This window comes from Rhinoderma darwinii, chromosome 3 (genome assembly GCF_050947455.1).
Source record: "Rhinoderma darwinii isolate aRhiDar2 chromosome 3, aRhiDar2.hap1, whole genome shotgun sequence".
Lineage (NCBI taxonomy): Eukaryota > Metazoa > Chordata > Amphibia > Anura > Rhinodermatidae > Rhinoderma > Rhinoderma darwinii.
In genome coordinates, this window is record NC_134689.1 from 241853768 (window position 1) to 241876551 (window position 22784).

The following is a 22784-nucleotide window of genomic DNA, read 5'->3' on the forward strand; positions in this document are numbered from 1 at the left end:
CTTCATTACCAACATTTTAAAAAGTTGTGTTCCCTGTTTCTGAAGTCTCATGATGTTACTAGACCTTTCACAGAATTTGAAAGAGTGATTGCTGTTAATTCTAATGTTTCTAGGAAGATATCGAATTTATACTGTAATTTTCTGGTTGCCCTTACAGCTGGCAGACCGAATTTCCTATTAGCTTGGGAAAAGGAATTGAATATTACCTAGTCAGACTCGGAGTCCAAATTTATACTATCTCACGCCCATGGCTTTTCTTCTTATGTTTTATTGCAAGAGAACCATTATAAATTATTGACAAGATGGTACAGAATCCCAGAGTTTTTATTTAAATGCAACATTTCTGACTCCAATCTCTGCTGGAGGTGTAAAGGTGATGTGGGCACCCACTCACATACTTGATGGAGCTGTCCTGGTATTTTGTCTTTTTGGGAGCAAATCACACAGATTATCCGTACTATTATGGGATCCGACTTTGATTTAACCATAGATATGATTGTATTGGCTAGACCAAGTACTCTGTTTACTCTTTCCAAACACAACCTAGTCACCCACCTTATTACGGTGGCTAAGACCTTAATACCCCTTCATTGGCTCCTACTTTACAGCAATGGCGAGCCAAAGTTAACGACCTTTCTAGATTTGAAGAATTATCCAGTTGGGTGAATAGCACTCATGATAAATATATGTCTACATGGGCGCCATGGCACAAATATAATACAGATGTGCTTTCTTGATTGCTTGGTTCTATGGGTTCGGTCTGATAGCGGGTGATCTACTAATATATTGTGATTCTGGTATTTTGTCTGTTTTGCATATTGCCTTATTGTCTCTTCTCCCCTTCTCCCCTCCACCTTTACTCCCTTTTATGTCTTTTTTTTCAATTGTCAATATTAGTTGTTGTCCTTACGTGTTGATGCAGAAGTATGTCACATGTAAAATTGCTTGTTCTTATTCTTGTTTATATTACAAAATTCAATAAAAACGTTGAATTATAAAAATAAAAAAAAAAGACGCAAAATTCCCTACGTGTTTCTGCACCCCTGTATCATCAGGGGAGCGTCCTCATTGGTACAATTTGCCTAGACCAGTCATCAGTGTCCAGTGCATGCCGGCAAACAAACACAGCAGATCTGCTGACTGGCATTTAGAACTCTTTAGGCAAATTGTACCCCTGAGGATGCTCCCCTGATGATACAGGGGAGCAGAAACGCGTAGGGAATTTTGCTTCTTAATGGCAAACAGACCATGATTACATTTGTTAATGCCTTTACATAGTGTCGTATTGGTGTACGAACACTGAACCAATATACTCTAGACACTTTATTAAAGGCTTATGATCTGTGCTGCCAACGCCTGTACTCCGATCCTTTTAGCATTAGTGCCCACTTTTTTAGTTATCAAATTAAACTTATTTTAAACATTTACACAGGCAGTGAATATCTATTTAAAAATATAAACTTACACTACTTACACTGAATCTCTGGATTTCGGTTATATGCATTATTTGCGATTCAAATGCTGAAAAAACTATGCGCGGTGAGCTATTCACTTTTTTTTTTTTTGCTGCTGTCTTCTGGTTAGGAATCATGACGCAGTGCTGAAACTGTCACACAACAGACACCAACTCCTGAGCGGCCCTATTGACTTATATCGCTCTTTGACAGAAGTGTGAGCAGGGTTGAAAAACACTGGTCTAGAATACAAGTCTGTCCATTGTCAGTATAAGCTGTAAATATGGCCCTGTTTAAATGCACAACACCTAATTTGAAAGGCGAAAAAGGTTAGTCAGTGTGTTTGGTGCAATATTATAAGTAATTTTTATTAAAAAAAATGTTTTACTTTTTGAGATACAGCTGCTCTGTATACTCTACAGAGCAGCTGTATCTAGCGCTATTCACTGAATTCGTCAGTTCCGCGGACCTGACGGATTCAGTGACAGCAGGTCCTGCGTGAGATCCACCTGTAAATTATCACATCTAACTTAGATGTGATAGTTTGCAAGTGGATCCTGCGTGTCACATACACATAGGACCCGCTGTCACTGAACCCATCAGGTTCGCGAGACTGGCGGATTCAGTGAATAGCGCTAGATACAGCTGCTCTGTATAGAGAATACAGAGCAGCTGTATATCTCAAAAAGTAAAACGAATTTTTAATAAAAAGTATTTATAAAGTTGCACCAAACACTGACTGACCTTTTTATTAAAAACAATTTGCCTTTCAAAGGTGTAAATAGCCTTTAAAATAAAAGTTCAATATGTGCAGAATTAATACATGCCACTTATACATATGTCTACATGCATATATACACATAATCATCAAAACTGAAGAGACTAAAAATCTATGCATTCCAGATTGTAGTAAACATTTAAGTCGACAAATGTCCTTAATAGGCATTAGATGTGCAACTACTCAACTTCTCACCGCTTTAGTAGAGAGAGAAAGAGCAAGAGAAAACGAAAAGGCCCCCTAATGGGACAAATGGAGAGAACATATTGATAAGGAGAGGTGATAACATGAAAAAATGTCCATGTATCAGACCCCGAGGGTGACTGGAGGCTGTACAAGGTGAGAGATGACCGAACAAACGGTGATCTTTCTACCTGCTGTCACTTGCAGCTACATTCCTACACCTTCCCTATTTATGGGCAGAACTAAGTAAGACTTCTCATCCTGCTCCTCAACTTTAAACGAGTGCTACTCCCCGAATATTGCCTTGATCCTTGAAACTTATTTTGAAAGCTAAGATTTTTGGCTCTATCCCTCAAATTCGAGTCATGGCAATAGTTTAAAGTCATGACGTATTATATACATCCTTGGCAGTGACCGGGTTAATAGAAGCCATAAGCAAGTGAATACATCTTGGAAGTCATTGTGTTGGCCTGCTGTGATCTTAATAAGTAAGGCCCCATTAACATTTCATCTATGCTCTACATTTATCATGTACGTCGGGATGTCCATAGGGCTCCATTAGCCTTACGGAGGCCAAAAGAGTGCCCTTTTGGCCTCCCTAGGCTGGTATTTTTTTTTAAGGATGGAATAGCGTAGTAGACTGCTATTCCATCCTGAGGGATCCCGCAAAAAAATGTATACCGCACGGTATACGGTTTTATTTAACATGGAAGCCTTTGTGTGACTGATGCCACTGCATGCCATCCATCGCAGGTATATTTTAAACGTATGTTTCAAGGAGCTTTCCCAGGGCTGGAGTACCCTGGGAAGAGCATCGGGTATTGCTTGTCCCAGGGATCATATATGGATGCAACTAGGTAGCCCCCGGCCAGAGCATCGGAAGCGCTCTGGTTGTAGACTCTGGGACTGGAAAAGTCCCTGACATCACTGTCTTTATATAGACAGTGACTTCAGGAGCTTCCCAGGGCACAGCGCCTCCGGTAGAACTTTGTCTGCGAGGTTTCGGGACCGACATATGCCTATACAGCGGGATACGTCGCCACCTTGCATAGGAGGTATATGTTGGGAGTCCATATACTTCCGACAGAAGGAATAGACTACATGTGAAAGGGGCCTAATGGTGTGGATAAACAGAGTATTGTGGCTGTAGCAATAGAACAATCACTAAAAACTGGAGAGAAAAAAAATCCACATACTAGTATGCATATATATTGCAGCTTTATTTACTGTTCTGTATACTTGGGTGTATGGTTTTAATATCTATAGCTCGATGTATGCTTTTAAGAAAAAGAAAATTATCAGATAATGTAATTGTGTAACATATTTTAATTGTTGTAACAAAATAGTCTGAGCTTTCCATAAATGGTTTTTAGAAATCCATGCTTAAAATGGGTGGCAGGTACTATTGGTGCTTTATTGTCTCATATTACAGCCACATAATATGTAGTAAAAAATAGTCTTTGTCCAAAGCCGTACTATTTGAGCACTCTGTGTGATATATAGGCTTGGGGGACTGGCTTACTGAGCATGGGAAACGGGCCAGTGTGTTATCTTTCACACTTCTTTTGCCAGTTTGACAGATGGGCGCTTTAAAATAACTTTTTTTTGCTTTTATACAAACTCTCATGTTGCTGGATTCTGCATGTTAATGAAAAAGTGAAATTAGCCTTATATGTTGTCAAAAATGCAAATATTGCTTTAGCGCAAATAGTAGTATATTCTACGTTACACAGTAACACATTGGAAATGTTATACTAAAGGATCCCTCTAGTGTTTAGCGACATGTACTGTACGATATGAAACTAGTGAATCTTCTGTATTTGGGGAAATTCTTACATTTTCTCTGCAGATCCTCTCAAGCTCTGTCAGGTTGGATGGGAAGCATTGATACACAATGCTATTTTTTGGTCTTTCCAGAGATGTTTGATCGGGTTCAAGTCCTAGCTTTGACTGGGGATCTCAAGGACATTTACAGGCTTGTCAGGAAGCAACTACTTTGTTGTTTTGGTTCTGTGCTTTGGGTCATTGTCCTTTTGGAAGGTGACTCTTCGTCCTAGCCTGTGGTCCAAAGGACTCTGGAGCAGGTTTTCATGAAGAATCTCTGTACTTTGTTCCATTATCTTCTCTCAATCCTAACTAATCTCTGAGTTCCAACATCCCCACAGCATGTTGCTTCCACCCGCCATGCTTAAGCATAGGAATGGTATTGGCGAGGGGATGCGTGGTGGCTATATTCCAACAGACATGATGCTTGGCATGCAGGCAAAAGAGTTTAATATTGGTTTTATTAGATCAGAGGATCTTATTTCTCATGGTCTATTTGGCAAGCTCTAAGTTGGCGCTTACTGGTTTTGTCTGGCCAGTCTACAATATAGGACTGATTGGTGAAGTGCTGTAGAGATGGTTGTCCTTTTTGAGAGTTCTATCTCCACAGCCGAACCCTGGTGCTCAGTCAGAGTGACCATTAGATTCTCGGTCACCTCCCTGATCAAAGCCCTTCTGTGCCGATTGCTCCGTTCAACCAGCTCTAGAAAGAGTCCTTGTAGTTCCGAATTTCTTCAATTGAGAAATAATGAAGGTCACTGTGTTCTTCTGGTTCTTCAATTCTGCAGCAATTTTTTTGTACCCTTCCCCAGATCTTTGACTTGAAACAACCCTGTGCGAGTGTCAAGGCATATTCTTAATACATTTGCACATTTCTTTGCATTTCTACAAATCTGATTTTGTTTTCTCATTTTGTTTGTAGAATGATGAGAAAAAAAGCTAATCAGTTTAGAATAAGGCTGTACCATAATAAAATGTAGAAAAGTGAAGGGGCCCTGAATACTTTCCAAATGCACCTGTCTTTCAATAATACAGTGGTCCCTCAAGTTTCAATAGCCCCCATTTACAATATTTTTTCACATAGAATGGTTTACCTGTGACCACGTTCAACATACAATGCCAAAGTCAGTCAGAATCTGCGGCATGTGCTATTCGCTAGAAGATCCAGCCAATCCGCATGGGCGTTTTACTGGTAAAACACCTGTATTACTGAAGGGCATGCACTGATTGGCTGTCTAGTAGCGTCTGTCTACAGTACAGTGCGGTACTACATGTCCTGTACTGCTATCTACCTGTTCCAGGATGAGTTGCTCCTTTGGATACCAGGGGAGGGTGACTCCATGTTTTTTTCCTGGTACTCTGTGTACTGTACGGGACTCTGAATCAGGGCTGTGGAGTCGGTAAGCCAAACTTCCAAATCTGACGCCAACTCCTCTACTTTTCAACTGTCCAAATCCAGCTCTGCCATCAGTGGCTCATGTATAATAAGCCCAGTTGTCTGCTCGCTTTGTATAAATATATGTGTGGTTGGTAATGTTGTAAGAAAATAGTGTGCACTCATATATTTCTGTCCATGTATATTTCATCCAGTTCTGTTCAGAGGTGTACAGCTCACTGCGGCGCCATGCCAGCTGAGCGGATTGGCTGTGTGCCGAAAAGGAAGTGGGAAGGGGGATGTAAGAGCAGGGAGGATAGTTGCATAGCAGAACGGGAGACTGCATGATAAGTACATGACACTACAGTACAGGTACTCACAGCTCTTAGTGCAGCCCGATCACTGGGATCAAAGACAATAATAATCCTGAGCGCTCAAGTCTTTTCAGGAAACGTTTGCACTGGGTCCACTAAAGTGTTAAAACGTCCTTGTGCCCAGTAGTGAACTTCCTCCTCTGGTCTTCAGTGGAGAAACTTTACTACTGAGCATGTGCAGCACAGATTTTAACTAGGGGCTTTGGAGCAGCAACATGAAGATACTTTGTCTAAGAGAGAGAACAACAGAGAGCTGATAACCGATTTTCTATTGCCGTTAGAATATCCTAGTTATCACTGCTTTTTGATAAATAGGGGCCTTAGATAAAATATCACATTTATTTATATGATTTAAAATGACAAATCTTTCTTAAATTTCTATGAAAGTAAATATGCAACAAGCTATTAATTCAATAAACGAATACAATATTAATAATACTTTAATTTTATTATTTTGAAGTTGGAGTCGGTACATTTCTACCGACTCCACTAAAAACTGACTCCGACTCCACAGCCATGCTCTGAGTAAGCCTCTACTTATTATAGAAAGTGAATTTATCGCTTGCAGAGACCATTACAATGTGATGAGATGAGCCTCTGCGATTCTCCCTATTCCTGACAAGCGTTTGAAGTGTGTTGGACATTTTAAAGACATTCGCTTGATTGAACTGCATGTAAGACATATTTCACTTTGTTTGCACTGCTTTGCATGGTGGGCATGATTTAAACAAGGGGAGCAGCTAGGCTGTGAAATTTACTCCACCTTCTCCTATAGATTTTATTTTGGCAAAGAATGTGTTTAAAATAGGTTAGCCTTGTCATGCACCTCGTCTCTGAAAATGTGCGTGCACCCTATGTACTCCTACACACCTACACAATATGGACAAAAATACTGGGACACACCTTATTAATCATTGAATTCAGGTCTTTCAATCAGTCCCATTGCCAAAGGTGTATAAAATCAAGCACCTAGCCATGCAGTCTGACTTTATAAACATTTGTGTAAGACTGGGTCGTTCTAAAGTTCTCGCTGAATTAGGCCTTATGCACACGAACCTGTTTTTGCGTCCGCAATTCATCCGCAAAAATGTGCATGAATTGCGGACCCATTCATTTCTATTGGCCCATGCACACGACCGTGGTTTCCATGGTCCGTACATTGGCCAGGAGCCCGGACCGCAAAAAAAATAGGACAGGTCATTATACGGTCTGGATTTGTGGTCTGGGCTCATTGAAACCAATGTGTGCATGGTCCGTGAATAGCGGATGGCCCGCAGATGACACTCCGCGGCCGTTCGTGCCGTAATTACGGACCATGCACACGGCTACGGCTGTGTGCATGAGGCCTTAGAGTGTGGTACTGTAATACGGAGCCACCATTGCAACAAGTCCGTTCATGAAATTACTTCCCTCCTACATATTCCATGATCAACTGTGAGTGGTACTATTGAAAAGTGGAAGTGTTTAGGAACCACAGCAACTCTACCACTAAGGCCCCATGCACACGACCGTAATGTTTTTTTTTACTGTCTACAAATAGAGATCTGTAGTCATCCACATATCTGGCACGCTGTCCGCAAATACTGTCCGCAGTGCAACAGTTTTTACGGGTCCACAAAAAAAAAGGAGGCTACAAATGATGTCACCAACATGCCCCAACCCCTTGAAATGATCGATCTGGTGTCATTCTCTTGGGGAATCCGCTGCCGTCGCATAGCAACACTTCCGCAATTAGGAACGGCTATGGATGCACATCCGTAGCCGCCCACAATTTTGCACTATAGACTTTTATGGGCGTGTTCGTGCCGCAATTGCGGCCTGGAATAGGACATGTTCTATATTTTGCGGATCCTTTCTATGGCCTGGACACACCCGTAAGTATGTGGAAAGGTGTTTGTGGCCTACAGCAATAAATGGGTCCGCAGATTATCCGTAATTACATATTATTAATTACGGATAAAAACTGCAGTCGTGTGCATTGGGCCTAAGTGACAGACCGCGTTAAGTTACAGAGCAGGGTCACAGAGTGCAAAGGAGCATAGTGCGTTATAGTCGCCAATGCTCTGCTGACTCAATAAGTGCAGAGTTCCAAAGCTCCTCTGGCATTAACATCAGCACAAAAACTGAAGCTTCATGGCATGGGTTTCCATGGCCAAGCAGCTACATGCAAGCCTAATATAGCCAAGCATCGAATGGAGTGGTGTACGCCACCACTGGACTTTCAACTGAAGCAGTGGAAATGTGTTCTGTCAGGTGACAGATCATGCTTCTCTATCTCGCAGTCTGATGGAAGTGTCTGGGTTTGGCAAATGCCAGGAAAACGTTACCTGCCTGACTTTGTTGTGCCTACTGTAACGTTTGGTGGAGCAGGAAAAATTCTGTGAGGCTGTTTTCAGGTTTTGGCCTTGGTCCTTTAGTTCCAGTGAAGCATACCAAGACATTTTGAACAATTTTGTATGCTTCCAAATTTGTGGAAACAGTTTGGGGAAGGCATTTTTCTATTGCAGCATCACTGTGCCCATGTGCACAAAGCAAGCTCCATAAAGGCATGGTTGGGGGAGTTTGGTGTAGAAGAACTTGACTGGCCCTTACAGAGCCCTGACCTCAACCTCATCGAACACATTTGGGATGAACCAGAACGGACATTGCGAGCCAGGCTGACCCATCCAACATCAGTGTCTGGCCTCACAAATGCTCTTCTGGATGAATGGGCAAAAATTACCACAGAACCACCCTAAAATATTGTAGAAATCCTTCTGACGAGAGGAAGCTGTTTTAGCTGCAAAGCGGCAAACAACGCCATATTATTGCCTATGGGTTTTGAATGGGATGCCTCCTGTGTAGGTATAATGTGTAGTTGTCACAATACTTTTGTCCATATAGTGTTTGTTCCTGTCCCAAGTTGCTTTGCTGGTTTGCATTACTTTTCGTAGAGAGTACACCTATATTAAGTAAAACTTTAATATTTATATTAATCATTATTACCTGATGGCATCATATAGTGACATTTCTATGGCATCAGTTGTGTGTATGTTCAGATGTGGCAGATTTTTAGTGCGAATTCAGCACCAGAAAAGTACAGTACAATACATTGCTGATTGGCCTTACTGTGTTTTGGTTTTATTTCAGATGGAATTTTAATATTGTTGACTGCTGACAGTCACCATCTGCAGTTCTAAAACTGCTAGTTATTTCTGATTTAAGGTGGAATCTACAAATATGTTCCTTTTTATCCCAAAAATTGGCGTGGCGGAATTTTTCTGCTGCAAATCTTGGTGCAGATTCCGGAAAATTACGCAACGAATCTGCACTAATATTTGCATATTTGACAGGTAATTCAGACGTTGCAGATATCACAGCGATCTTGCCACAGATTTCAGTTTTTGCATTGCAAAGGCTGAAATCCGCAGTGAAATCCCGCTTCTTCTCTGCAATGTAATGAGGGGAAATTCTGCACCGCAGCCTCATTTCCGTACAGTTATTTTCCGCAACGTATGAACTAAGTTTCCTAAAAATGTGTAGAAACAAATGTAAAAAACAGCTGCTGCAGAATTCCACTGCGATGTGTCCGCAGCGGAATTCAACAGCAATTCCGCCACTTCTGAATTTGCCCTAAAACTCCTAATGATTGGAAGGACGTTGTCTCTCACTCGTGTTTTTTATAACACCATGTGTCACTTGGGAGATCTATGAGATCTTGCCTTGGCAAATTGAGGAGGTCCTAGGCATGTCCTGCTTGTCCATGTTGTCAAGAATTCTACTTTTTTTTTTTGCTTTTTCATGGGCATGACCGGCTACACATGCCATGCCTACATTTAAGAAATGATTACACACTCTTGAGATTGGGAATAAATCCTCTTACTTTGACAATTTACATCTTGGTTTATTTTGGTTCTAATATCTAAATGTAATTATTCCCCATTATTAGAAAAATTTATTGTCCGTGTCTTCTTCTTCTTCTACAGTAATCCTGACACCCTAGTCATTGATCAGTTAACTATTGCTGATACCAAATGTGCAAATGAAAAAAACCCTTGTAATGCCAGTTCCGAAGATGAATCACAGGAGCAGAAGTTGATTTCAACTTGCACAAATACACAAGGCCCTTGTAAAGAGAAGAGGTAAGTGCAAAATCTATAGAAAAACAAGACATTGTTATATGAAGACTACATGTGCATGAAATCACCGTGGTTTTTTTCCACTACTGGATGTTGCCTGATGCTGTATTTTATTTAATATAAGATTTGTCTAGAAATGTCATTTTTGTGCTTATCCCTAATGAGATGTTTTAAACCCCCATACTCATATATTTTATGAAAGTAGACACCTTAAACATTATAAATGCCACCCAGCACTTTACACTATTGGGCACCTTCATGCAATTTTGTATCAAAGTATAATATTTGTGGCTAAAACGCACAACACCTCATTAAAATACTAGATGTGCAGAGTTTATACATGCCACTTATGCCTAGGTCTACATGCACATATCTTCATATGTATGCACCAGAACTGAAGAGACCAAAAATAGCTGCGAACCAGATGCCAGTAAATATTCAAGTCACAGAGTAGACAAATAGTCTGATTAGGAGGGATTAGGGCCTGTTCACATCACCGTTTGCCAACGCTGATGTGAACAGGCCCTTCGATTTGTAACTGCTCATCTTTATTCCCTGATTTCCGTGTGGAAAATATTCAACCGCATGTGGATGAGAAAATCCGCAACAAATCCGCTATATACTTTGTAAATGTGTGTGTGTGTGTATGTGTGTATATATATATATGTACACAATTGTATGTATGTATGTCTTTTTCACTTTTCTTCTGTCTTCTCCTGATCAGTCTCGTTCTCCCTAACACGCTAAAACGCTGTGTCAGAGTGAAGGAGGCTGACAGGAGATGACAAATGAGAAAAGTTTGTTTGTAAACAAACTTTTCAGAGATCACCAGGATTGGTTATTCATGATGATCACATGCTTACCAGCCGAACCAATCGGTTCGGCTGTCAGTGAGCAGGTTGCTGGGGAGCCGGGGACACTGACACAGCCGGCGTCCGAGTGTTTTTCACAGCGCTATGACGGCTGGAGCAGAGATCTGTAGATTCACGCCCTGTCTGCACGGGGTATATGCGAATAGGATGTGAATCTACAGATTGTCGGCATGAAAGGGTTAATGTTTCTGATTATGGTTAAGGCTATATTCACACTACAGTGGGAAAAAAAGTCCATTAAAGACTGATCAACTGTCAGTTTTTCACGGTCATTTTGCATCAGTGTGTCTGTTTTTCATCCATTTCCAGTCCGTCTGTCCGTTTTTAATCGCCGTTTGACATCCGTTTTGCATCAGTTTTTCATGGCCGTTAAAAAAAACTGATGAATTTAGTTGGTCAGGCTTTTTTTTTCCCAGCCCCCTGAAAACACCCAAAGGAAGGTCACATGTTCACCTAGACACTATTTACAGCCGCCCTGTATATGATGCCACGCACCTCCCTGTAGATGGTGCCACGCACCTCCCTGTAGATGATGCCACGCACCTCCCTGTAGATGATGCCACGCACCTCCCTGTAGATGATGCCACGCACCCTCCCTGTATATGATGCCACACAGCCTCCCTGTATATGATGCCACACAGCCTCCCTGTATATGATGCCACACAGCCTCCCTGTATATGATGCCACGCAGCCTCCCTGTATATGATGCCACGCAGCCTCCCTGTATATGATGCCACGCAGCCTCCCTGTATATGATGCCACGCAGCCTCCCTGTATATGATGCCACGCAGCCTCGCTGTATATGATGCCACGCAGCCTCGCTGTATATGATGCCACGCAGCCTCGCTGTATATGATGCCACGCAGCCTCGCTGTATATGATGCCACGCAGCCTCGCTGTATATGATGCCACGCAGCCCCCTGTATATGATGCCACGCAGCCTCCCTGTATATGATGCCACGCAGCCTCCCTGTATATGATGCCACGCAGCCTCCCTGTATATGATGCCACGCAGCCTCCCTGTATATGATGCCACGCAGCCTCCCTGTATATGATGCCACGCAGCCTCCCTGTATATGATGCCACGCAGCCTCCCTGTATATAATGCCACGCAGCCTCCCTGTATATGATGCCACGCAGCCTCCCTGTGTATGATGCCACGCAGCCTCCCTGTGTATGATGCCACACGCCTCCCTGTGTATGATGCCACACGCCTCCCTGTGTATGATGCCACACGCCTCCCTGTGTATGATGCCACACGCCTCCCTGTGTATGATGCCACACGCCTCCCTGTGTATGATGCCACACGCCTCCCTGTATATGATGCCACACGCCTCCCTGTATATGATGCCACACAGCCTCCCTGTATATGATGCCACACAGCCTCCCTGTATATGATGCCACACAGCCTCCCTGTATATGATGCCACACAGCCTCCCTGTATATGATGCCACACAGCCTCCCTGTATATGATGCCACACAGCCTCCCTGTATATGATGCCACACAGCCTCCCTGTATATGATGCCACACAGCCTCCCTGTATATGATGCCACACAGCCTCCCTGTATATGATGCCACACAGCCTCCCTGTATATGATGCCACACAGCCTCCCTGTATATGATGCCACACAGCCTCCCTGTATATGATGCCACACAGCCTCCCTGTATATGATGCCACACAGCCTCCCTGTATATGATGCCACACAGCCTCCCTGTATATGATGCCACACAGAACCCCTGTATATGATACCACACAGACCCCCTGTATATGATACCACACAGACCCCCTGTATATGATACCACACAGCCTCCCTGTATATGATACCACACAGCCTCCTTGTATATGCCACACAGCTCCGATGTAGATGATGCCACACAGCCCGACATGAATGCCCTACATGCTCACCGATGCAGTGCTGTCTTCTTCAGGTAAGGTCTCTCGTTTTCACGGGATCAGCGAAGGCGGCGTGATTACAGTTAATGAAAACCCAAAACTTAGTGTCTCAGAAAATTAGAATATTATATAAGCCCAATTTAAAAAATGATTTTTAAAACCGAAATGTAGGCCTACTGAAAAGTATATACAGTATATGCCCTCAATACTTGGTCGGGGCTCCTTTTGCATGAATTACTGCATCAATGCGGCGTGGCATGGAGGCGATCAGCCTGTGGCACTGCTGAGGTGTTATGGAAGCTAAGGTTGCTTTGATAGCGGCCTTTAGCTTGTCTGCATTGTTGGGTCTGGTGTCTCATCTTCCTCTTGACAATACCCCATAGATTCTCTATGTGGTTTAGTTCAGGCGAGTTTGCTGGCCAATGAAGCACAGTGATGCCGTGGTTATTAAACCAGGTATTGGTACTTATGGCAGTGTGGGCAGGTGCCAAGTCCTGCTGGAAAATGAAATCAGCATTTCCATAAAGCTTGTCAGCAGAGGGAAGCATGAAGTGCTCGAAATTTCCTGATAGACGGCTGCGTTGACTCTGCACTTGATATAACACAGTGGACCAACACTGTTTCTCAGTGGTCCAAAGTCCTTTTTTCAGGTGAAAGTATATTTTGCATTTCATTTGGAAATCAAGGTCCCAGAGTCTGGAGGAGGAGTGGAGAGGCACTTATTCCAAGTTGCTTGCGGTCCAGTATGAAGTTTCCACAGTCAGTGATGGTTTGGGGAGCCATGTCATCTGCTGGTATTGGTCCACTGTGTTCTAAAACGACGGAACCCCTGCACTACGGAGGCAAACGGAAACCATTTGCACCGGATCGGATCCGTCACCATTGAAATCAATGATGATGGGAAGGGATACCTCTGGTTTCCGTTTGTGCCAGTCAGGGCTCCGTTCTGACTGACAATTCCATCGGAACGGAGCCCTGATGCAGATGTGAACGCAGCCTTAAGTATTCAGACCTTTTACTCAGTACTTGGTTGAAGCAACTTTGGCAGCCATAACAGCCTCCAGTCTTCTTGGGTATGGTAGTGGGGCGGCCAGCTCTAGAAATAGTCCTGGTTGTTTCAAACTTCTTCCGTTTAAGAATTACGGAGGCCACTCTGCTCTTGGGAACTTTCAGTGCAGCAGAATTTTTTTTGTACCCTTCTCCAGATCTGTGCATCCACACAATACTGTTCTGAGCTCTACAGGCAGTTCTTTCCTCCTCATGGCTTGGTTTTTGCTCGGATATGCATTGTCAGCTGTGAGACCTTATATAGACGGGTGTGTTTTTCTAAATCATGTCCAATCAAATGAATTTACCACAGGTGGGCTCCATTCAAGGTATACAAACATTTCAAAGTTTATCTAGAGAAATGGGAGGCCCCAGAGCTAAATTCGAGTTTTTAATTTTTAATAAATGTTCAAAAATTTCAAAAATTCTGTTTTCACTTTGTCATTATGGGATATTGAGTGCAGAATAATGGGGGAAAACGTGATTTTTATTTTAGCACAAGGCCTTAACCCCTTCCCGACCACCCCACTTAGATTAACAGGCTGCAGAGCTGGTCCTTGTGCCTGCAGCCCGTTAATCTACGTGTGCTCGTAACAGAGCACACAGACGCTCCCCGCAGCCCGGCATTTCCCAGTACAGGCTGCTACTAGCAGCCTTAGTACTGGGGGAAAACATGGGGTCGGATCACAGCGGAGATCCGAACCGATTAACCCCCTTATTGCGGCAGTCAATAGTGACCGACGCATTTAAGTTGTTATAGCAACATCGGCACCCCGCTACGCGATTGCGGGGGCCGATTGTTGCGGGGGGCGATTTGCTATGGCAACCGGAAGCCTAAGAAAGGCTTTGGGTCTGCCATCTATTGAAGGCAATTACGTCCTGCTAGAGGCAGGACCTAATATGCCTCCGGTCAGTGTGAAACTGACAGGTATAATACCCTGCAATACATAAGTATTGCAGGGTATTCTAACAACGATCCAACAATTGGATCTTCAAGTCCCTACTGGGACTAAAAAAAAAAGTTACAAAAAATGTACAAAAGTAAAATGTCAAAATAATATAATTAAAAAATTGCCTTTTTTCCCTTATAAAGTCCTTTATTATTAGAAAAAAAATAAACTATGCATAATTGGTATCGTTGCGTCCGTAACGGCCTGAACAGTAAACATATAATGTAATTTATCCCGCACGGTGACCACCATAAAAAAAATAAATTAAAAAACTATACCGGAATCGCTATTTTTAGTCACTTCAGCTCCCAAATAATTTTCATAAATAGGGATCATTAAGTCGCATGTACACAAAAATTGTACCAATAGAAACTACAGTTTGTTCCCCAAACAACAAGCCCTCACACAGCTTTCCTGATAGAAAAATAAAAAAAGTTGTGGCTGTTAGAATGTGGCGACACAAAAACGAAATAATTTTTTTAAAACCGTGATTTTATCGCGCAAACACCATAAAACATAAAAAAAGCTATATACATATGGTATTACCGTAATCGTATCAACCCACAGAATAAACTAAATGTCATTTATAGCGCACGAACGCCGTAAAAAAAAAAGAATAAAAAACAATAGAAGTTTGGACGGCCTAATTCCACTAAATTCAGCAAAAAAACTATGGGATCAAAATGCTCACTATACCCCTAGACATATTCTTTTTAGGGCTGTAGTTTCCCAAATGGGGTCACTTCTGGGGGTTGTCCACTGTTTTGGTCCCTCAGGGGCTTTGCAAATGGGACATGGCACGCGAAAACCAATTGAGTAAATTTGAGCTCCAAAAGCTAAATAGCGCTCCTTCGCTTCTGAGCCTTGCTGTGCGTCCAAACAGCCATTTATTACCACATATGGGGTATTGCCGTAATCAGGAGAAATTGCTTTACAAATCTTGGGGTGTTTTTTCTTCTTTATTGCTTGTAAAAATGTATCATTTCTAAGTTTTATTGAATAAAATTTAGATTTTCATTTTTACGGACCAATTCCACAAAATTCAGCAAAAAACCTGTGGGGTTAAAATGCTCACTACACCCCTTGATTAATTCCTTGAGGGGTGTAATTTGCCAAATGGTGTCTCTTTGGAGGTGTTTCCACTGTTTTGGCACTACAAAACCTCTTCAAACCTGACATGGTGCCTAAAATATATTCTAATAAACAGGAGGCCCCAAAATCCACTAGGTCCTCCTTTGCTTCTGAGGCAGGTGCTTCAGTCCATTACCACACTAGAGCCACATGTGGGATATTTCAATAAACTGCACAATTGGGTAATATATATTGAGTTGCGTTTCTCTGGTAAAACATTTTGTGTTACAGAAAAAAATGGATTTTCCGACAAAAAAAAGAGATTTGTAAATTTCCCCTCTACATTGCTTTAAATAACTGTGAAATACCTAAAGGGTTAAGAAACTTTCTAAATGCTGTATTGAATACTTTGAGGGGTGTAGTTTTTAAAATTGGGTGACTTATGGGGGTTTCTATATATAAGGCCCTCAAAGCCACTTCAGAACTGAACTGGTACCTATAAAAATAGGTTTTGGAAATTTTCTTGAAAATTTGAGAAATTGCTGCTAAAGTTCTAATCCTTGTAACGTCGTAGAAAAATAAAAGGATGTTCAAACAACAATGCAAATATAAAGTAGACATATGGAATATGTGAAATAGTAACTATTTTGTGTGGTATTACTGTCTGTCTTACAAACAGATAAATTTAAAATTAGAAAAATCATAATTTTTGCAAATTTTTGCAAATTTTGGTGTTTTTTCACAAATAAGCAATGAATTTATTGACCACATTTTTCCACTAGCATAAAGTACAATATGTCACGAGAAAACAATCTCAGAATCGCTTAGATAGGCAAAAGCATTCCAGAGTTATTACCACACAAAGTGACACATGTCAGATTTAAAAAATGGGGCTGGTCCTGAAGGCCAAAATGAGCTCGGTCCTGAAAGGGTTAACATAACAAAATGTGAAAAAAGAGAGAGTATGAAGACTTTCTGAATGCACTGTATATGAGTGTATGTGTATATATATATATATATATTTTATTTTTTTCACTTAACATTTTTTTACTTTTCCATTCGATTGCTGATGTAATACAATGCAATACTGCTGTATTGCCTTTTTCTGTGATCTCCTGTAAAGCCTAATAATCAGACACAAAAAGCCATGTGAACCGCTCACCCCCCCACAATTTTGTTGTGGGGGGACTTATCGGGGACTGAGCCCCCCCCTCTTCGTCTAACCACTAAGATGCCACAGTCGCTGTTGACCGCAGCATCTAAGGGGTTGAACGTGCGGAACCAAAATTCTTTCTGGTCCCGCCCGTTACAGGTGGATGTTTGCTGTATAAACAGACACCTGCTGCGTATGGTATGGCGGATGTTGCTAAAGGGTTAAAAGATATAACTCGTCCCGCAACAAACAGGCCCTCATCTAGTCAAAGTAATGGAAAAATACAAAAGTTATATCCCTCAGAATGCGGTAAAAAAAAAAAAGTTTGCATCCTGAAACCCAAAATAGGTCGCATTCTTAAAGGGTTAAGGTACTGAAAGCAGTGCTTGCAGTTGGGATGATATTACACAATTACTTTGAGGTATTGCTAACTCATTTTCTATTTTTATTACAGTCATGAGGATCTTACCCTGAATCCTGAAGCCACATTAAATGGGCCTGCATGACATAACTTCAGCTCCAAACTACATCTGGTGTGAGGCAGGACCTCTTATTCCCAGAGACCTCTGTGCGATTCAGTAACATCTGATTTGTTTGAAGAACCTTATGCCAATTTATTGAGCACGGCAGAAGAATAGTACAACTGGTGGATTCAGCAAACTGATCTGTGAACTTGGAAATACCATTATGGGTGTGTTTGTCCAGACCCCTGTGATGCTTTGAAAGAAATACTGCCTCCTACCTCTGCAGCTTCTTTCATATAATTCTGTCATCATAGCTGTTGAAAGATGTTCAAAGCAGCTGGGAAACTGGCATGAGTGAAGTAGTGTTTCCGTGTCTGCAAAAATGTCATTATTTTAGCAATAATTCTTCAAATTTTAGTGCAAATGCTTCTACCCGATTGCTTGCAGGTGTCATACTTTTCAGCAGTAAGGACATGTCCTATTTTCCCACGGACCCTTCACAGGGTCAGTAGAAACAACGGCTGTGTAAACGGCCACATTGAATTAGATAGGTCCGTGGGACGGCCGCTGTTTCAACGGCCGTCCCACAGACGTTTAACACGTTCGTGTAAATAAGGCCTTAAAGGGAATGTGTCGCTAGAAATTTTTACTTTTTTTTAGTTAAACAGTATATAAATGATTACACATTGTTCTAAATTTAAATTTTTTTTCACAAGTCAGGAAATATTATAAATTAGATTCTAATTTATAACATTTCCATGTGCTGGTCACTAGAGGGAGCAATTCCCAAAATTGCAGCATTGGCATGTAGTAAAGCAACCTCATTGCTTTATGCTGCGAAATTGGAGAAGACACACTCGCTCTAGCATCCTCAAACTATCCCCCCTCCTTTATCCTGGCTAGTGCCAGGAGAAAGGAGGGGGTTGAATGTTCAAACTAGGAGGATTAGATACAGTGGTAATCACACAGTATAACACGAACATACACAAACATAACTTACCTGCTCGTGCCGCTGCCTCCGCTCCTAGTCCTTGCGTCTGAACATATGGCCGGAAGCCGCAACCGGAAGTAGTCGTCTTACTGTCCGGCCGCGGCTTCCGGACCACATGAAAATGGCGCCGGATGTCGCCCTGCCGAAGGCCTTCCTTTTGGTCTGTGTGGGAGCTGCGCATGCGCCGTTCCCACACAGACGGCGTACACCATAGTGAATGGAACGGCTCCCGTTCGCATTCTCTATGGGGATGTATGTGCCGTATTCCATCTCTGTATGTGTCGTTAATCGACACATTCAGAGATGAAAAAAAAATGCCAGCCCCCATAGAGAAGTAAAAGAAAGAAAAAAGTATAACACAAAAACACAAATAAATAGAATTTATTTTAAGGACATACTAAAAGCAATAACATATCAAAAAAAAAATTTCCGTGACCCGTTCCCTTTAATAGCAGTCCAGATCACAAGCAGGTCTAGTGTGTGGAAAAACATTGGACATAAACTGGTGCAGACGGGTTACAGTATTCTGTTTCCATGCACTTTACCTACTGATCCTTTTCATCCACCTTTGATATTTAAAAATGAATGATTTTTTAGTTCAAATTAATTTAGTAAAAGTCTAATTTACCTATAGGATATGACCTCTGAAAGTTAAATCTGCAGTTCATACCAATCCTGATCCTATAATTCCAACATTCACACAAAAACCTAACCAGCTAATACTCTGAGTAATTTCCTGATACAGTAAAACATCTCTGTACCGCTCTCTGCCAGCACCATTTACTTGTATCCTAATGTCTATCTTATCATGGGGTGGATATTCATAGCCACTGAAAGACTTGATCTAAAATCCAGTTAATTTTCTTTTACAAGCCCCTCACTCACATATGACAGTTTTACAAATATAAATCAACTTAGGCCATGTTCACCCGGCGCTCAAAAAAAACGACTTGTAAATGCTAGCGGTTTTACAAAGCGCTTTTTAAGATACAGGCGTTTTTCAGCGCGTTTTTTTGGCATGTAATTAGGACTACCCTTGACTATGGAACTAGGCTAGTTTTCAGCACGTTTTTCACGCCAATAATTGACCTGACACTTCTTTTTTTTACACGACGCATTTTTTAAACACGTGAGCGTAAAAATAAGCGTTGTATGCGTTTTCCCATTGATGTCAATGGGAAGCTTAAAGCATGCGTTTTTAACGCATGTGTTTTGGCACGGAAAAGGTGGGAAAAAAACACGTTGAATACACGCCGTGTGAACAAGGCCTTATTCTCTATCTCCACATTTCAGGGACAATCTTAAAGATATGTAGGTAAAGAAAAGCGAAAGGTGTTGCAGACTTGAGTATTTTAAGCAGGATTTGTAAACGGCAATTGCAGATTATTTTTTTTCTAAATATTGAGTGACATTTTAAATCTCTTACTACGATACTACGATTTTATCTTACGTTTGTTATCTTAAATTTGTCTTTCTGGTTATGATTATGATTGAAGTACAATTAGTTTTTCTTACAAATCTGTATTGTCCGTTAATCTTGTTTTGTTTGATTTCAGTGCTATCTATTGTATTTTATTATTTTTAAGAATGTCACTGAAAACTGTGCCATAGTATTGTCTTAAAGGGGTTTTCCCATCAGGGTAATTTATTATATATCCACAGGATATGTCATAAATGTCCCGCACCTATCTCTAGAACAGGACCGCCTAACCCCCTTCTAGCTTTTTCTGCTCCCGCTGACTCCTGGACACCTCCTGACTATATGGTCGGGAGTTGCTGTTTCCATAACTCCCATAGTAGTGAATAGCATTTACGGATGCAGAGTAGCATGCGAGCTACGCTGTTTCCGTAACTACCATTCAGTTCTATGGGGCTTACGGAAACATCGTAGCTCAGCGAGCTGCGCTGTATCCTTCTTCATGGTCGGAAATCACACGAGTCAGCCGGAGCACAGAGAGGTAGAATGGGATTTAGGTGGCCCCATTTTAGAGATACAGGTGCGGGTCCCATATCCTGTGGATATGTTATAAATGTCCCTGATGGGAAAACCCCTTTGAGAACTTCTATCTTGGTTGACTTTTATGATACGGATGAGGTTACATTTCAACACCTTTTGTTCTTCTCAACTTTTATATGCATGGTAAATTGCGTTCGATCTGTATGAATTTTTTTAAAGGAACAGTGTCACCAAAAAAATTTATTTTACTTTTGAGAAATGGGAATATGAGTGGACGCCTGGCCGATTCAGAGGGTACCACATTATTCTTTGATCTTATATTATTCCTTAAAGACTGCTTCAGCTTATTAACTGTATCCTGGAGTCAGCAGTAACATACTGCCATCTAGACTTTTCCGATAGGTAAGGGTTTTTTGCGTTGCTGCTGCTTTTTGAAGGAGAACCTCAAATTGACAAATGATTACAGCCCAGTAAGTTTTTAATAGAGCTGGATTGCTATTATGATGAAAGACTAAGGTGAGTCAATATTTCCATATCCTCAGGAATTGTTCACAGCTGCTGATTAGAAAGTTTGACATTTAATTTTTATTTTTTTATCCGTAATGTGTTGTACCTTTTTTTTTTTTTTTTTTTTAACTTTACTAACATTTGAAGACGAAAGGTCAATAAATAGAGCTATGTTTTTAAATTAAATTAATCACTGTGTTTTTTTGTTTTGTTTTTTTTTTTCTTTTTAAGATATCCTCCTAGCGGTTGGGTAGTACAAGTCCCGGTCCATGTTTAAAGACTTTGGATACCTTTGCACTGACATATTTTTTTTATTTTTTTTTGCTTCCTAAATGCAAAATTAAGCAACTTTCTAAGTAGTCTTTGTTAAAAAATGTCTTACCATTTTGCTGCTATATAATCTGTGCAGCTCCTGTAGATAACTGGCTGTGCTGCTTCGTTCACATCTGCGTCAGGGTCCCATTCTGATGTTCTGTCAGAAAGGGACCCTGATTGAAGCAAACGGAAACCATAGGTTTCCATTTGCATCCCCATTGATTTCAATGGTGACGGATCCGGTGCCAATGGTTTCCGTTTGTCTCAGTTGTGCTGGTATTGATTCCGTCAAAACGACGGAACCCTTACACAACTGAGACAAACGGAAACCATTGGCACCAGATCAGTCACCATTGAAATCAATGCTGATGCAAACGGTAACCTATGGTTTCCGTTTGTTTCAGTCAGGGTCCCGTTCTGACGGGAACCTCTGACTGAACGTCAGAACGGGTCCCTGACGCAGATGTGAACGAAGCCTTAACTTAAATCTAACTTAAATCTGTCAGTCTGCTTTACCTGATGGGCTGACATAATCTGGGCAGGGAGTGGGAGCTTTTACACAGCAGATAAGAGTGTGGAGAGAGGAAGGGAAAGCTTCCAAGTCTTCAAGTAGGGCAGATCACACAGGCTGTCTGTATCAAAGTGTAGATAGGGAGAAGAGCAATCACGCAGGCTAGTGAAGAAAGAAAGCTATATGATACATGAGAGCTAGTGAAGACAGCAGCATCCTGGACACACAGACCTCACATCCAGCATCTATTACTGGGAGGGACACATCCACAGGAAACAATTCTGAAACTAGAGCAGCTTGCAAATTGAATATCAGGGGGTCTGCAAATTAATGAAGGCATGAAGATTGCAGCCTGAAACTTACTGCAACTTTTTTTTTTAACTCCAGGTAACCACTAACCTATGTATAAAAATGTATTTTCATGTCAAAGGTGTCCATAGCCTTTGAGGAATCCATAACCTTCCAAATGTAACTTTCTAGGTCAGGATGACCTCCACTTTCCTACTCCCTATGCTTTCTTGTATTTACCTGCAGTCTGTCTTGTATTCCATGTACTATTATTACTCCACAGTTGTGCTGATTTTAAATTTGTCCAATGATTATATGGACATGTTTATCTAAAAAACAGCTCATATGTACTTTATTTACGTTTCAATCGTTCTGTTCTGATGGTATCAATATGTTCTAATAAACATTGAATCATAAAGGGATTGTATGAGATTAGTAAAAAAGATGATTTATTTCTTTATTTATATTTATCAACAGCTGTCCATGGCATGTGTCTGGTACAGCAGACCAGGCCTATTCACGTGAATGTGTTTAGTCTGTAGTACCAGACAAAGACCATGAATAAGAGTGGCGCTGTTAATGGGAAAAAAAGATTTAAAAAAAACATTTTTCTCAATCTCATACAACCCTTCTAATGGTCATGTTTCTGGATGGTAG

At 41.4% G+C, this 22784-nt stretch overlaps 1 protein-coding gene across 8 annotated transcripts in view; it reads left to right on the forward strand.

The window, feature by feature from the left end:
- The window catches only part of PPP6R2 (protein phosphatase 6 regulatory subunit 2), a 206137-nt gene extending 184658 nt beyond the window's left edge, over positions 1-21479 (forward strand). For 5 of the 8 annotated variants that reach the window (XM_075857583.1, XM_075857588.1, XM_075857584.1 and 2 more), the window contains 2 exons: positions 9954-10109; positions 17549-21479. In XM_075857583.1, the coding sequence (XP_075713698.1) occupies positions 9954-10109; positions 17549-17600 (208 nt within the window). In that variant the 3' untranslated portion in view covers positions 17601-21479. Of the gene's footprint in view, positions 1-9953; positions 10114-17548 lie in introns of those variants that run through there. The other 3 variants (XM_075857587.1, XM_075857589.1, XM_075857590.1) reach the window with 2 other exon arrangements.
- The last annotated feature ends 1305 nt before the right edge of the window (positions 21480-22784 follow it).